Source organism: Lotus japonicus, chromosome 3 (assembly GCF_012489685.1).
Source record: "Lotus japonicus ecotype B-129 chromosome 3, LjGifu_v1.2".
Taxonomy (NCBI): Eukaryota; Viridiplantae; Streptophyta; class Magnoliopsida; order Fabales; family Fabaceae; genus Lotus; species Lotus japonicus.
Window position 1 is genome coordinate 196,865 of NC_080043.1, and position 17,231 is coordinate 214,095.

The 17,231-nt window shown below is 35.5% G+C and overlaps 2 protein-coding genes across 3 annotated transcripts; one reads left to right on the forward strand and one right to left on the reverse strand.

The window, feature by feature from the left end:
- The first annotated feature begins 3,885 nt into the window (after positions 1-3,885).
- On the forward strand, positions 3,886-5,134 carry LOC130749544 (uncharacterized). Its single transcript, XM_057602918.1, has 2 exons — positions 3,886-3,893; positions 4,741-5,134. Exons 1-2 carry the CDS (start codon positions 3,886-3,888, stop codon positions 5,132-5,134), a joined length of 402 nt encoding a protein of 133 aa, XP_057458901.1.
- A 5,020-nt stretch (positions 5,135-10,154) lies between these two features.
- On the reverse strand, positions 10,155-14,750 carry LOC130748290 (protein MANNAN SYNTHESIS-RELATED 1-like). Of its 2 annotated transcripts, none has more exons than XM_057601474.1 (6): positions 14,462-14,750; positions 14,070-14,208; positions 13,908-13,978; positions 12,811-12,896; positions 11,307-11,886; positions 10,155-10,657 (listed from the first exon to the last, which is right to left on the reverse strand). In XM_057601474.1, the coding sequence occupies exons 1-6, from the start codon at positions 14,561-14,563 to the stop codon at positions 10,379-10,381; spliced, it is 1,257 nt and encodes a 418-aa protein (XP_057457457.1). In that variant the 5' UTR covers positions 14,564-14,750; the 3' UTR covers positions 10,155-10,378. The 2 variants fall into 2 exon arrangements, with proteins under 2 accessions (XP_057457457.1, XP_057457456.1); XM_057601473.1 differs by having other exon boundaries at positions 14,070-14,214.
- Positions 14,751-17,231: the final 2,481 nt, after the last annotated feature.

Here is a 17,231-nt window from a genome sequence, read left to right on the forward strand (position 1 = left end):
GAAGCGGCTAGGCGAAGCTAAAGGATTGTGGGATGAGGAGTTGATCACAGTGATTTGGGCTTACAACACTACCCCCTCAATCCACTACCGGCGAATCACCTTTCAAGTTGACTTATGGGGTAGATGCTATGATCTTAGTAGAGTTGCAAGATGTAACTTTTAGGGTGGCGACTTATAATGAAGACCAGAATGACATGAATAGATTGGTTGATCTCAATTTGGCAGAGGAAATGCAAGCCGAAATTCGTCTGAGGCAGGCAGTGGTAAAACAGAGATCTGAAAGGCGATACAACTCAGAGTGGTTCCGAGGCGAATGAAAGTTGGTGATTTGGTGCTACGTCGAAAGGCAAAGGGACCTGATGATTCAAAGTTATCACCTAATTGGGAAGGACCTTATAGGATTCTTTGAGAGCTTGGTCAAGGGGCTTATCATTTGGAGGAATTATCAGGGCGAAGGGTTCCAAGGGCTTGGAATGCACAACACCTCCACTATTACTACAGCTGAATCGCCATTTGTTTTCTGTACAGTTTGTGTGTTTGTTTAAGTTTGTAGCAGTATGTTGTGTTCAAGACTATGTTTGTTTTCAGTGTGGTGTTAAGACTTTGTTATGTGTGTAAGACTTAGTGGGATGCACTCTTTTCTCTACCCCAGGCGGGAGAGTTTTTAACGAGGCATAACCTTTAAAAATGTTCATGTGTGCAACATTTTTCGTTTATGTTTTCTTGATTGGAAACATATCAACTTAGGTCTATCAATTGGGCGATGCCAGGCAATTGAGAAAGAGTAAGACTCTTAAAACTAGAGCATTTGACCACGAATTCATAAGCACAGCCTTAAATTGGATTAAGCTTGTCCAAATTAAGCACAAGTCTCCACGCGAGCAAAACGATTGAATCAAAATGGGAATTTTCGATTCAACATATAACTAAGTTCAAATGAATTTTTTTGACTAAGTTAAAATTACAAAGGCCTTATGATTCCGATAGAAGTTGATTACTTAGAGATTTCTCTAGAAATTTCATAAACTTGCTTACGCAATTTCCCACTATACGTGAATAGTATACTGGGCGAAGTGAATCAAATGATTTACCATTATGTCGAAATTACACGACTTTCCGATCAACAGTAGATTGGGCGAAGAAAGTAAAAGCAAGTCCAGGAGTAAAGGTTAGTGAATTGCAATGCTTTTGGTTTAATATTGATTTAGTCATTAGCCTTGAAGCGTTGGAGCATGTGGTAAGTAACTTAGAGTATTTTATGTCTCATGTGTTCAAGTTTCAGAATAAGAGTTATAAGTAAAAGTATGACTAGGCAAAGCGAGTGTAGTCATAGATTTCATAGATAAGATTTTAAGTTATGAAGGTTATGATTTTTAGTGAGATAAGAGTTAGTGTGAAGAATGTTCTGTTAGAACGAAAGCTGAGGTAGAAGTTTAGATTTGGATTCAATCAAAAGTATTAAGTTAAAAATCAAAAGCGATAAGATAATAAAGGAGAAACACATTTCATTAATTAAAGGGCGGAGCATTACATAGGTGGTCATGAGATCAAACAACAAACAAACAAAGTAGCGAGAAAACTTAAAAACTAAAAACACTTAAATACATAGATATTTGAAACAAATCAAAACCAGTCTAAGATGTTTCTCCCTCGCCTTCCTTTCCCGGCTGGTTGTTTTCTTCATTCTTTTCTTCTTCATTTGCTTCTTCTTCTTCTTCACCTTCTCCATCCGCGTTATCCGGGCTAACTAATTTATCATTCAAGATGCGGGCATAGGGGTTTAGCCCTTCAAAGTTGATAGCCAGGTCAGGATTGAGAAAGGTGATTTGTCCTTTTGCTTTGGCGAAACCAGCTTCAAATTGGTCTAAGATAGAACATTTCAGTTCAGCAACCTCTGTTTTCAAGCTAGAATTTTCTTCAAGAACTTGGTTGTGAACAGCAGTCAGTTGGGTAAGGTCAGCCTTTACCTTCCCATTTTCTCCAGTCAGTGTTTGAATAGAAATGTTGTTTTCCTCAATAGTTTTCTTTAAGTTTCCAACCTCCAAAGCCAAATCAGCGGCTTTATTTTCAGTAGCCTTTTTGGATTTGTCCAACAGTTTCAATGTGGCTTTCATCTTCTCAATTTCTTTTTCTTTTTCTTCAACGAGCTTGGCACTTGAAAGGCCATCAAATCCAGCAGATTCGAGATCGATCATCTTTGAAATAGCAGCAATTTCCAAACCCTTAGTCATCATGGCTTGACAAGCCTCCTTCAATCCAATCCTCCTCATCTTTTCACGGTCCGCCTCAAAGACCAAATTTGTCTCCACTAAAGAGTTGAAATCAATCTTGGAGTCCCATAGTGAAGTTACTTCGTTAGAAGTTAACTCTTCGAACTCTTTTAACAGGTTCTTCCAGCAAGGGGGCGGAGCGCTTGATGAACAACCTTTGTTTGTTTCAACAGCAACGTTTTTGTTCATAAATTGATCCAGTGAAGTTTGATTCGGAGTTTTGCTTTTGGTCGAAGCAATCTCTTCATTTTTCTTCTTTTTCTTGGTGGGGCGACCAGTTTCGGTGCCGGAGTGACTGGTGTTTTGATCGGCGATAGACTTCGCCGGGTTTCTTTTTTCGCGAGCAGCCTGTTGCTCACGACGGAAACGGAGTATATCATCTTCAGAGAGGCGAGCCATTTTAGTTGCAATAAGAAAACAACGTTAGCATACAAGAGAAGTTTAATATAAATTTCGAAAGAGGGATGTAAGTTAGAATGCCTTACCAATGTATGTACTCACTTCATTTTTAGAAAGGGCGTCCATAAAATCTGTAAGATTTAATCCTAAGCCAGACAGAAATTGACATTCTACAAGTTCTTCTGGAGTCAAGGCATCATCATAAATTTTGATGATAACTTCATACCGGTTCGTCCAGTAGAATGGGAACCGAGGACTTCCATCATCATAATAGAATATGTCTTTGCAGGGTTCAGATTCACGAAGTTTAAAAAAATTTCCCTTGAAATGTTTATAGTGGCTTTTGAAAAGAGTGAACAGTCCTAGACCCCTAGCGGTAGCGAGCGAAACATATCCACCTCTAACGTTTCGCCCACAGGTCTCAAAGAAATAGAAAAATTTATTGCTAGTGGGCTGGATATGTAAAGAGTGACACAAGGACCTCGAAGGCTTTTACGTAAGCCCAAGCATTACCATGAAGTTGGGTAGGGGCTACATTTAGGAGAGTTAAGATAGAACAAGTAAAATCAGAGAAGGGTAGGGTGTATTTCAAATCAGAAAACAAATTTTCAAAAAGATAAGTGAAATTTCGCCCTTGATCATCTTTTTGCCCGAAACAACAGGGTTCGTCGGAAGAACAGGGAAGTATATCTAGGTGGGCATCCAGTCCGTCCTTTCTAAAATTATATTTAGTAATTAGATTTATAACAGCCTTAGGAGTGTTAATTTTTGAAAATTGTTTCTTGATTTTACTAGAGACCCATAGAGAGTCCGCGGTAGTTGGAGCACTAGGAGTGGGGGTTTCTCTACGAGTACGTTTAGTAGCCATTTTTCTGATCATGAAAATAAAATTTTAGAAGTATGAGATGAAGAAGGAGTTTAGGATTGATTTTTGGGTTATTCAAACTATAGGTTTCTGAGTTAAAGACGCAGACTATTCATATAAAGTTGAAGGCAAAAGTAAGATGCAGGAATTCCATAAAGAAAAGAGAGAAGAGATTTACCTTAGAGAAATGTGACTTGAGTAAATTCTAGAATAAGGAGTTCTTGGATGCAAAGGTGGAGTACTAAGGGTGAGGAAACAACAAAGTTAGAACTTTTTGTATATGGTGAAAGGAGAAAGCACGGATAAGGGTAAAGTGAAAATAAGGGACTTTATATAGAAAAGGGGATGAAGATGAAAAGGTGAGTAAAAGGGTGAACAGACGCGTGATCTCACACGTGCATTTAAAGCGCATGGTCTGACGATTGGAGGGAAGTGACGTATGGTCTGAGAAGCTTTGAATTTGAAAGGAGGTGACTGTTGAGGAATTCGAATCTGAAAGGACATATCAGTCCGGAAGAGAGGATGTTTTTAAGGGTGAATTCAATTTTCACAATTCAGAAAGGGTACATCGGTACAACTACTTTAGGAAAGAGTGTGACTTTTCATGTGTGGATTTGTTTGTGATTTCAATTACATTTATTTCTTTCTTAATGATTGTGTTAATGGAACTTGAAAACGTCAAATAACACTGTAGCTCCAAGTTCCCAGATATATGCAGGATATTTTGTGGATATATTTATGACAGGGGAAGTAATGATGATTTTGAAACTTGACACGGTAAGTGTAAATGAAATGATAGCTGAGTGGACTTGACAGCCTGGTTCACACATCAAAAAAGATATAAGAGAAGAGTTGGCTTAATGTGATCATTATTTACTTTTTATTTAAATTTCCTGTAAATTTAGATTGTCCGCCCATTCTATTTGCATTTTGTTTAAGTTATGAGCAACTTAGTGGTGTGGGCTCCGTAAAGACACTTTCGTTTTATTTTAAGCCTCAGTGTCTTGTGGGCTTATGGTCTGATATGGGCGAACCGAGTTATCATGTAATTGAGCTAACCAATATTCTGTACTTAATGGGCCGGGTCACCCATGGTCAATTCGGACTAAAAACCCAAGCTATAAATAAAGGCACCACCCAAGCGGTAGGGGGACCTATCATTTTACGCAATTTTCTCAATTTTTTATTTACTTCGCTTGCTCTCAGTTTGATTAGCCCACGTCTGAGGTTCCATACCGGAACAGGTGGGATTTTGAGATATTGCTCAAGGCAAATTTTGGGGGTTTTCTCTTCAGCTGTTGGAGTTCTATGGGCGTATGAAGCAGAGCTTAAAGCTATCTTAAATGCCTTAATATTCTGCAAGCAATTTCAAGTCAGGAATCTAATAATTGAATCGGACTCTGCTCTCACCGTGGAGTGGGTTAATTCAGATCAAAACAGGCCATGGAAGCTTAACCAAGATTTAATACAACTTGATATGCGGATGTCTGATGTGGGATGCCTTGGGGTTAATCACATTTACAGGGAGGCAAATAACCATGCTGATAAACTGGCAAAATCAGGAGCTCACAGAGCCAATCGAATTTGGGCAAAATTCTGAATTAATTTCATCCTGCAGCAGGTTTATATCTGATATTTTCTCCTTATAAATGCTGATGGCCAATGTGTTGATTTCTTTATGGTCCAAGGCGAGTTTCTGTTCTGATATGAGAGGATGAATTTGATGTTATTCATGGTCCTTGTCTAGCTGCCTCGGTTTTACTATATAATAATCTGGTCGTTCCTACTCTATGAGTTATGATGCTATGAGCTGTAGACTTATCCTACTTGACTGATGCCAAGTGAGCTTTGATTCGTGAAGCTTCCTCTGTCTATGAGATGTTGGGAACGTTTAATATGTTGCTAAGGTTTCATGGGCGTTGATCTAAGGAAAATCATTCCTACTGCTGTTTATTTTTTTCATTGTCCTAGTCTTTTGTCTCTTGCTTAGCTACTTCTAGTTTCTTGCAGCTTTGCTTTATGTACTTGTTTTATGTATTATCATGCTTTCCTTTTTTATGTTTCTGTTATGAACTTTCTAATACTCACAAGAGGGAGTTTTTGTTCCCTTGACCTTTTATTGATCTATGATATGCTTCTCTTTTTAGAAAAAGATGTTAGCCCATGGATTTAGTTGCGAAATCTAAAATATTTAATTTTTTTGAGTTTCATGGTATAAAGAAGGGACGATTTAACCAAGTTTTACTCAGGATTAATATTATGAATTTTTTGAGTATCGGTGTAGTTTTTTTGTTTTTAGCCGTAATTCCTGCGTTTTATAGGTGTTAGCCCATGGAATGAGTGACGAAAATCGTAAAAAAATTAAATTCCCCACATTTCATAATATGATGAAGGAGAACTTTAACCAAACATTCTCATGCTAAATTTGTGCAAATGTTAGAGTGTTGGTGGAAATTTTCAATTTTTTTTCGAAATTCTTGAGTTTTAAAGTTTAATGTCAATGGAATAAGTGACGAACTCAAAAAAATTATATTTTACGAGTTTCATTACATAATGAAGGGGTGCTTTAACCAAATTTTCTCAAGATAAAATTTGTGCAAATTTCTGAGTATCGGTTTAAATTTCCAATTTTTAGTCGAAATTCCTCAATTTTAAAGGTATTAGTTCTTGGAATGGGTGACAGAATGCAAAAAAATTAATTTTTCTGAGTTTCATCGTATGATTAAGGGGAACCTTAACCAAACTTTCTCAAGGTAAAATATGGGCAAGTTTTTTAGTGTTGGTTCTGATTTTAACTTTTTGTCGAAATTCCTAAGTTTTTTAGTCCTTGGAATGGGTGACAGAATTCTAAAAAATTAATTTTTCCGAGTTTCATTATATGATAAAGGGGAGATTTAACCAAACTTTCTCAAGCAAAAATTTGTTCAATTTATTTTAGTGTTGGTTCAAATTTTCAATTAAGGGGAGCCTTAGCCAAACTTTTTCAATGTAAAATTGGGCAAGTTTTTTAGTGTAGGTGCATATTTTAAATTTTTTGTCGAAATTCGTGAGTTTTAAAGATGTTAGCCCTTGGATTTAGTTGCGAAATCTAAAAAAATTAATTTTTTTTGAGTTTCATGGTATAAAGAAGAGACGATTTAACCAAGTTTTACTCAGGATTAATATTATGAAATTTTTGAGTATCGGTGTAGTTTTTTTGTTTTTAGCCGTAATTCCTGCGTTTTATAGGTGTTAGCCCATGGAATGAGTGACGAAAATCGAAAAAAAAATTAAATTCCCCACATTTCATAATATGATGAAGGAGAACTTTAACCAAACTTTCTCATAATAAATTTGTGCAAATGTTAGAGTGTTGGTGGAAATTTTCAATTTTTGTTCGAAATTCTTGAGTTTTAAAGCTAAATGCCCATGGAATAAGTGACGAATTCCAAAAAAATTGAATTTTACGAGTTTCATCATATAATGAAAGGGTGTTTTAACCAAATTTTCTCAAGCTAAAACTTGGGCAAATTTCTGTGTGTCGGTGGAAATTTCTAATTTTTAGTCGAAATTCCTGAATTTTAAAAGTATTAGTCATTGGAATAGGTGACAGAATTCAAAAAAATTAATTTTTCCGAGTTTCATTATGTGATGAAGGGAAGATTTTACCAAACTTTCTCAAGCGTTCAAATTTTTGAGTGTTTGTTGAAATTTTCAATTTTTTGTCGAAATTCTTGAATTTTCAATGTATTAGCCCTTGGAACGGGTGACAGAATTCAAAAAAATTAATTTTTCCGAGTTTCATCGTATGATTAAGGGGAGCCTTAACCAAACTTTCTCAACGTAAAATATGGGCAAGTTTTTTTAGTGTTGGTGCAGATTTTCAATTTTTTGTCGAAATTCGTGAGTTTTAAAGATGTTAGCCCATCAATTTAGTTGCTCTTGAGTTTTAAAGCTAAATGCCCATTGAATAAGTGACAAATTCCAAAAAAATTAAATTTTACGAGTTTTATCATATAATGAAGGGGTGCTTTAACCAAACTTTTTCAAGCTAAAATTTGTGCAAATTTCTGAGTGTCGGTGGAAATTTCCAATTTTTAGTCAAAATTTCTGAATTTTAATGATATTAGCCCTTGGAGTGGTGACGGAATTCAAAAAAATTAATTTTTCCGAGTTTCATTATATGATGAAGGGGAGATTTAACCAAACTTTCTCAAGCCAAAATTTATTCAAATTTAAACTAAGCAATAACGATCATATTAAAAGACGGTTTTATGACTCCATAACATTTTATTGAGAACAATGTATGGAGCTATAAGAAAATTTTAATAAAGTATTTTGATCGTTTTGAAGTGCGCACGAAGAAGAAAAATCTTAGGCTAAAATAAGTTTTTCGTCCTTATAAAATACATCATTTTTATTTTTCGTCATTGGAAAAAAATTGTTTAACATCCGCCCAAAATTACACGATTTTTTTTTGTCCTTGCGATACATTTTCCATCCAACCTGAATGAAATTAACACAATTAATGCAAGTACATAAATGAATAAATACAATAACTATATAACACAATAAGCATTTAACCCATGTCATGTGTAATTCCATTTAGGTTGGATGGAAAATGTGACGACAAAGACTAAAAACAAAACGTATAATTTTGGGAGAATGTTAAATAAATAAAAAATTCCACCGATGAAAAATAAAAACAATGTATTTTGCAGGGAGGAAAAACTTATTTCAGCCAAAATCTTATAAAATTTGAAAGCTAAAAGTATTCATTCCACTTTCGGATCATCATTGTTGCATCCTCGAATGTCATTGATGATATATGTTTTGAAGGAATATCATCCCGGCCTTCTGAAGTTCTGATAGATAATGTCTGATGGTCCAGCCTCTAACGCTTAAATACTTTCATTATGGTCAAATATATGAAGGAAAGATATCAAAGCTCCTGAACCAAAACTTTTATTTAGTTATATTCAACTAAAGGGAAACATGGCACTAGTAGGTAAGAACTGGTGGCGCATCCACACTAGCTTGTTAGCTCGTGTTTTCAAAGTGGTGTATTTCAATGGCTGTACTTTACGAGAGGCCAAGAAAGGGTATCGTTCGAGCTATGCATGGACTAGTATTTTGAAGACCAGTTGGGTCTTTGAGCATGGTTGTGTTTGGAGGATCGGTGATGGGTCTCAGGTAAACATATGGACGGATAATTGGGTACCGGGGGGAGCTCCTCTCATTTACAGACAAGATTTAGTGGATGAGTTTGCTTTGACGAAGGTTTCTATGCTTATTGATCACACTAGGCATTGTTGGAATAAAAATTTGATTGAGTTTGTCTTCAATCCTAGTACAGGGACACAAATTTTGTCTATCCCGTTGGGTATGCATGGGGGCCAGGATGAGCTTTACTGGCCAGGTTCAAATGATGGCAACTACACGTCCAAGGGGGGCTATAACTTCATGTGTATGCTGCTGTCCCGTGATGCAACATCCTTCTCATCATCAGCCCCCTTGAGACCAGCGTTCTGGAGCCGGTTTTGGGCCACGCAAGCTCTTCCTAGATGCAAAGAAACCAACTGGCGCGCCATCTCCGGTTTTCTCCCGCTGAAGGACAGTTTGTTCCGTCGCCGAGTGGATGTGGATCCAGGTTGTAGTTTCTGTGCAGCGAGCAACGAAACGGAGGATCATTTGTTCTTGCATTGTCCAATCACCAGGCAGATTTGGTTTGCTTCTCCAGGTGCTTTCCATGCTGATTTTTTCTCTTCTTTTAGAGATTTCTGGTCAGCCATTGTTCTACATGGAGATGAGGAGATTTTGGCTATGGCACAAGCCACTGTTTATGCTATTTGGGAGGCACGTAACCAGGTGAATTTCCAACAAGGGGTCTTAGCGGTGGACGGTGTTCTCCGGCGCGTAACACACTTGATGGCTGAGGCTCTAGCTCGCGAGCAAGGTGGCATGCCCACGGTGACCATGCCAGCGAAGTGGCACAAACCAGCCCATGGAATTATCAAATGTAATTTTGATGCTTCCTTCCATGATGGTGGTGTTACGGGTTTGGGTATGGTAGCGAGGGACCACGAGGGAGCTGTTGTGGCAGCGGCTTGTTCCTTTCCTCTTCACACTATCTCTCCTATCTTGGCGGAGGCCATGAGCATGCGGTGGACATTGCAGTTGGCTATTGACTTGGGCTTTCGACGGATTTGTGTGGAGACGGATTGTCTTCAACTTTTCAGGTCTTGCCATGCAAGGGAGGAAGGAAGGTCTTATTTTAGCTCTATTATTAGAGATTGTCGTTTATTACTTTCGAGTTTTGATTATTTTACTGTTTCTTTTGTTAGACGCACGGGTAATACCGTAGCGGACTTTTTAGCTCGGAACGCCGAAACCTATGCTAATTTAGTGTGGGTGGAGGAAGTTCCTGATGCTGCTTTACCTTTGGTTATTTCTGATGTATCAGCACAGTTGCCGGTTGGCATTTAATTAATTTTGAGGCATATTTCAAAAAAAAAAAAAAAATGGGAAACATGCTTTCCTTATTTATCCTGATCATCTAAGTTAAGGATCATAAAAGTTATTTTGAAACCTGACTTCACAAACATCATTGAGACACTATTTAAGAAAACAAAAATAAGGAGTATGCTAATAAGTAGCTATCATGTTAAAAATAAATTAGTCATTTACATAAAAATGAATTACACATAAATTTTGAATCATTCTCAAATAAAAAAATTTATACAAAAAATCCTATATACGCGCTAATCCAATGAACACCCCTTAATGAAAAAATGAACACCCCGAGACCATATCAAGTTGAACAAATAAACTAACAGGGGAAGGATGACCTTTTGGTACAAGATTCTTAACAGTAACAAGAATAAGCAAAGTGGTTTTTCTTGGAAACATAGGAGGACACGAAATTGGAGGCAGAAGCAGATGAACCTGAAATATGAGCTGGAACCAGTATCTGTGTCTTTCCAGAACCGATTCTCTTTCCAACTACATTCGCATAGAACAGACCTGAAATTGCTGGTACGAAAACGTCACTCTGGAAACTTAAGTAGAAGTCAATCACTTTCTCAATTTCAGAATCTTTCGAATCTAAGAACTTTGTCTTCTTATCTGCAGGCATGATGGCTTCCTGCACCAGAGGCAACCAGGATTTTATAAGTCTAGTGCAAACAATGCTTAAATGTTATAGAATTTTCTGTGGCTATTTCAATGTAAGAACTTGAAAAAAAACGGCTAACAGCTCTCACTTTAACACTGTGTTTGGTTCCCCGGGGGAACCTCATAATTGACTCTAATAGAGTAAAATCAATTTTGATGACAATATAGATGTTTGGGAGTCATTTTGAAGAATTGATTTCATTCCCAAAGTCAATTAAGACAAGCTAGAGAAAGTAGTTTTTGCATTGAACATAATCAATTATGAGATTTTACATTTAGACTCCACAATATTACCTTACAAAACCACTTTTTTCTTAAATGTATCTGAACATAAATCACTTCACTTTCAACTCACTCTTTTTTTTTTTTGATAAGCACTTTCAACTCACTCTTACTATAGTCAATTTTGCCAAGATCAATTTTATCTAGAATCAATTGTGCCAACTCTGATCCAAACACGCAGAACTTGAATAATCTCTTTTCTTAACCAATAAATGGGAGTGTTGATAACAGTTCTCAACTTAACAAGTGTGTGTGTGTGTGTGTGTGTGTGTGTGAGAGAGAGAGAGAGAGAGAGAGAGAGAGTTGAGACAGGTATATCAAGAAAAAACACAACTCACCTTTGTATAAGTTTTAGGGAACAAATCCTTCAGAGCATCAAGGCTGCTATCCCACCTTGATTCAGTCACATAAACTGTGGTATCCTTCTCAAAACCAATCTTCCTCAAAAATACTGCAATATCTTGTGCATTGTAGCAGCTTTTCTCTGCATCATTATCACTACCTTGGCAGCCTTTCTTATCCAACATCTCAACCCTCAAGTCCACAGCTATAAATTGGCCATTTGAATTTCTGCTTAAAGTTCTTAGTCTTTCAACCATTGAGTCAACCACTTCATGCATTTCTGGCTGCAATTCTAAACTTTCAAACATTGCTAAGCACGCAACAGAATCAGTGTCACCTTTTTTCCCTGCCTTTCTCATGTTTATTGAAGGGAAGAAAGTTGCAAGCCTTATGCTTCCCTTCGTTCTATATATTGGCTCAACATGTTTAGCTATGTAGTCTTCTGTAACCCGATTAGGGACTTTCACAGCAGCAATATTCTGTGTTGATCTATGACCAGGAAGATCCTTTACCACTCTGACCACTCCTTCCATGCTTTTCATGAACACCTCGACATCATAAATATCCTCAAAGTTCCTGGGATGCCAATTATATTTGTTATAAACTAGTACTGCTTTACACTCAAAAGTAAATTAGAATGAATTCAAAATTGAGTTCAACCCTGATATATTCATCAGTACCATCTACATTTAAGCATGCTCAAATTGAGCTACACATCCAAAGCAAGCTTCAAAAAAATGGGACCTGAAAAAACAAAGTTGAAAATTGATCCTTGTTTAATGGGAGGCCTTGAGTCAGTTTTAAAGTTGTTAATCTACAACTTGGCCAAGGATTTTGGCCTGGCCTCGCCCTGGCTTCTGGCCTCACTTGTGTTCGAATGTTTATCTAAGTGTGACAGAAAAATGAAGCACGGCTACTAAGCGTATAATAATACAGAACAAATAGAAAGTTTTTTTGCCAGGTATTGCAATCGTGACAGATAAAAACCACAAAAACAAACCACCTACCTTCTCTCTTCCCTGTGATAGCTACTTTCATGACTAGTATAATGTTTCATAAGAGCAACAGTGGCAACACAAAAAATGCCAGATATCCAGAGAAAAGATGAATTGAAAAAGACTGGCATTACTTATGTGAAGGACCAACTAATCAAAACGCTTAAGTTGTTAGGTGAAATCCTAAGATTGGTTTCTAAAAGTAATTCTAGACCCTACTAATTGGAAATAAAAAGAGGCAGTAAAATATATATATATATATATATATATATTTCTTTAGCACTTGAGAAATTAATAAAGCTAACTCAATTTCAGCTCATTGTTTACATCACTAGCTTATATATCTTGGTTGCTGACACAAAAAGAAGAAGAACATTTAACACAGAAAGAAAAACAACAATAATGTTATAGCTACTCATTTTGAAAGGAAAAAAAGTTATATTACCATAAAAAAAAAATTAAGACTAGGCTAGGTAGAGGTCATGGAGTGAATTTCAGTGCTAACCTCTTGTCACCAGGCTGGCTTCCTCTGATCTCAGGTATTACAAGTGTTGCCCCAAGATTTCTAGCAACAATCACCGCATTTTCTATCTGATCAACGCATGGCCAGATTATTAGACAATATAGGAAATAATAATTGAAATTACATATGTTGAGGTGGGTGTCTCTATCAGGGTCTCACAGTATTTAAAGCTATGAGGTAACGAATATAGAACTAACAATTATAGATGTTAGCAACTAGTAGCAGTAGGCCTCTACGACGGGGAAAAACAGGCAAAGCAAAGCAATTCTTCACCACTCTTGGAAAGCAACAAACTCAACACTAGACATAAAGGCTAAGTTCTAGATGATAATTAGATTGATATATTAAAAGCACAAGGAAATGAAATAATAACATGCAGCATGATCTACTAACTCATGAAAAGATTTCTTGGTTGGGTAAATACATAAAAATTTAGTCATTTAACAGGGCATTTAGTGATAAGATGAGATCTATTAAGAAGAATAGAGAAAGGAAGAAAGGAATGGGAATAATGAATGAAAGAGGCAATAACCTCAAAATAATGAAGGAAAGAAATAACAAGAACAGAATGTTATACACTTATACGTCTTAGAGTAGGACCTAGACACAGAAGAATCCATTTTATTACCTATAGTGAATCTGGCAGACTGGCTCTTGACTGAGCTCCTTCTAAAATTAACGAAATTAAGAGAAAACAATTGATAGATTTTTTCTTGAATATTAATAGCCAATATAAAGATTGTAATTACTAGGAAAGATATGTTGAATGATATGATAAAGATCTGAATCAAATTATGGATAAAAAAAAGAGTTGTAAACAAGCAAAATAAAAATCTAATCTACTGTCCCCTTCCTTCTTAGATATTGCTGTTCCACAAAGGCATCCTCATCACAGAATAGCAAAATATTATAAATCTTAGTATAACAATCATCAGTAGCGGAAGGTGACCAGAACATGTCATAAAATAGTCTTTCCTTTTCTCACACCACTAAATTTGTTAGAACAGAGGTGGGCATTATCAAAAGGAAAAACATAAGCAACTCCTCACTAAGTTAAGCACAATGATTGAATAAGTTACCTGAGAAATATGGTACTCCGGGCCATTGGTTAATGCAAAAGTAACAAACCCTTCAGTCTGCTCTACATCATCTGCCAGCCATGACAAAATATGAATTATTAAAGACAGAAGAAAGACTTGTAATTATGATATAAGGTCATCAGTCCTGAAATCAAATCTTACCAGCAGATGATGGCTTAACCCAACACGGTTTTAGGTCATCCAAATCAGTATCACCCTTCCAAAGCCCTATATCCTTTCTTACATGAGTAGCATCAAACTTTGCAGTCTCAAAGTTGGAATCCTCCATTGTTCCTGGAAGCTTTTCCTTGTAATGTAAAAAGGACAAACCATATAAACTAATTGTAAAGTCTTGATTTTGAAGATCAGGAACACCAATTGAAGTGACTAGTCTACATGTTTTATTAATGTTGTTCTAGTTTGTAATTGTATTGTAACTAAGGATCTTCTAATTTATCTACAAGCTTTGAGATCAATATAGAGAAAAAGGGTTTTCATTTGATCAATTCAAATCAACTAAAAAATTAAAAAGCAAGAGAGGGGAGTGTGTTTACTTGGAGTGAATCAAAGTGGTCTGTTTTGATCATATTTCCAAGCATGACGAACATTGTGAGGGTGAGCACACCAGCCACCACTTGCCTCAAATCTACTCCCATTTCTTCTTCAAAGTTGGATCTTCTGTGTTCCCTGTCTCTGGTTCACAATTGTCTTAAATTGAATTGAAGGTTTGAATTCAACTTCAACTTCAACATCTTGTTCAATTTCAACACCAACACATGAACAAACCAACAATAAGAAGATGATGGAGAGAGACAAGACCAGACAAGTGTCGGTGTAATGTAAGTAAAAAACTACTATTAAAAAGCTTCTTCATTAGTAGTATAATAAATAAAGCCTTTAGTTAGTTTAATTATTTTTTAACTTTCCTATTTTTTTAACATTTTGATCTAATATGCCTTACTTTAATTATTTGCCTTAAATTTTATATCATTTTAATAAATTTTTTAAAAAATTACTATCACTATTCTTATTTAGTAGGGTGAAGACCAAATGTCTCTTCAAGATACAGTCTTAGAAATTAAACTTTCAATCTAAAGATTCAAACAACCAATTTTTATTTTTGTGACGAGTATGTATCATTTCAATGAAATTTGCATCATATATATATAAATGAAGCATGAGTGTACTAACATATGTAATGTGGTGACACAAAACACCACACATGAATTTTTTTAAAGAATTTGGTATGGTGTATTTTCATGGTGTAGTAGGTAAGATATCAAGGGTGATTACAACCTATAAACTACACACAATTGGTGAAACAGCCAATCAGTGACATGATTAGATTTAAGAGTGAGAACTAATTAGTCAAATAATCAGCGAGAGAATGCTCGTAAAAGCTAGTTTATTTTATGTGGATTTCCTGCCGCTTTTTGTAGGGATTTTCATTTTCCTACAATTCAATTGATTTTCCTATATAATAAAACTTCTTATTTGCTATGGATTTTCCCACTACTTTTTTTGTAGAGGTATTTCTACAGCTTTTCCCTACAAATATTCCTACAGTTTTCACCACAGATCTTTCTATGGATTAATATTTAATACCTCCTAATGAATTTTAATTTCCTACTACATCTCCTAGAGATTTTCCTGTCATTTTCTACTGTTTTTTCCCAAAAGATAGCTGCAAATTAATACCTCCTATTTGTTACGGATTTTCCCATAAATTTTATAATAAAATTTCTTATGAACTTTTTTCTACAAATTGTCCTCATAGGATAGCTCAAGTGGTAGGAGTTAGGAGACATATGAGTTGGGTAGGGGAGGTCCAGGGGTCGATTCCTGGCTGGTGCAATTTATCTTTCCGATGTACTAAAAAAAAAAAATTTCTACAGATTTTCTACAATTTTTCATGGGAATTTCGTTTATAATTTTTTTATCAATGGAGAATTTCATGCGCATTGTTCACTTTTTTCATGTGCGATTCTGTTACATCCTTCAAAAATACTCAAATTTAGGGCCTATTTGGTTTGAGAAAACATTTTCAGTTTTCATTTTCTAATTTCATTTTCTGAAAATTATTTTCATTTTTAATTTTTCAAGATTTAAGAAATATGTTTGGTTTAAATTTTTATTTTCCATTTTTTGAAAATGAGAACAATCTATATATATTAGTAAAGCTCACTTGAGCTAAGTATTAAATACAAAAAACTTGGAAAAATAGCAATAATGAGATGATCAAGTTCCCCACCTTTATCTTCATCACCTGCTTTAAGATGAAATTAAAAAAAATAAAAAAATAAAAACAAATCAACCTTTCATCTCCAACGCAGGTTGATATAATGGCACAAGTAATTTCATTCGGTTACTTTAATATAAATGGTCATTTATTTGTCCTTTCTACCGTTAAGATTCCACTTTGTAATTCCATCAGTTTTAGTTTTGGGGCCTTAACAATTGTCACTTCACCTGCTAAAATTTGCAATTTTTTAAATGTAAATTTACTAATTTCAAGGGGTGTGCAGCTTCATTCTAGCTCCACTACCTCTATATTACTCATAAAAACGGCTGAATAGCATTGGGCCTATCTGTGTTATGGATAAATTATTGGGTGAGTCCTCTCTCCTTTTATAATTCCTATTCAATCATTATTTAAACGCACGTTTTCATAGTTCATACCCATTCTTCAAGTTCTTTTTGTTCCCCTCCAAATTCTTCAAAATTCTAGCTTTTTACGGACATTGTCTACCCAAAGTACTCTTGACATGTTAACAACTGATATGAGCTGAATGTATCAAAACTTGATTGGTTTATCATACGATGTTAAAATCATTTGATCTCTTGCATTGCTCAATTTTTTCTTTTCGATTTTAAATTTCATTCATATTTTGAAATGAACGATTTGATTAAACATCTTGGACTATTATTCATGTGATTGGAGCTTTTGAGTGATAAGTTGGATCTTATCATACGATGTTATCCGATTAGTACGAGATTCAGAAACAATGACAATTCCTTTTTATTTGCATAATTCCTTTTTTTTTTCCTACTCCTAATTTCTCCTAATTTCTCCTAATTGAGATTTACTTTTTATTTGCATAAGAGGTTTGCTAGGGTTGGACTATAAATAGAATTACGTTCCTATATGCTAACAAGCTATTGAAGGTGAAAAGACAATTCATGTTCCATCAAAGGGAACCTTGAGAAAATTAGAGCACTGGGTAATTCTCTAATTCGTCTATCTTTTCATTTTTTCATATGTTGATCTTAAATAGCTCTCTAGGCTCTAGCAATTTGATCTAAGATGACTTATGAGGTTCGGGG

Excerpts from the sequence above, each read along its gene's own strand:
- LOC130748290 (XM_057601473.1), bottom strand. The coding sequence starts at position 14,563 with ATGGGAGTAGATTTGAGGCAAGTGGTGGCTGGTGTGCTCACCCTCACA. Across the intron at positions 14,215-14,461 it reads ACCACTTTGATTCACTCCAA|GAAAAGCTTCCAGGAACAAT; the intron begins GTAAACACACTC and ends TTACATTACAAG. Across the intron at positions 10,658-11,306 it reads TCCCTAAAACTTATACAAAG|GAAGCCATCATGCCTGCAGA; the intron begins GTGAGTTGTGTT and ends CCTCTGGTGCAG.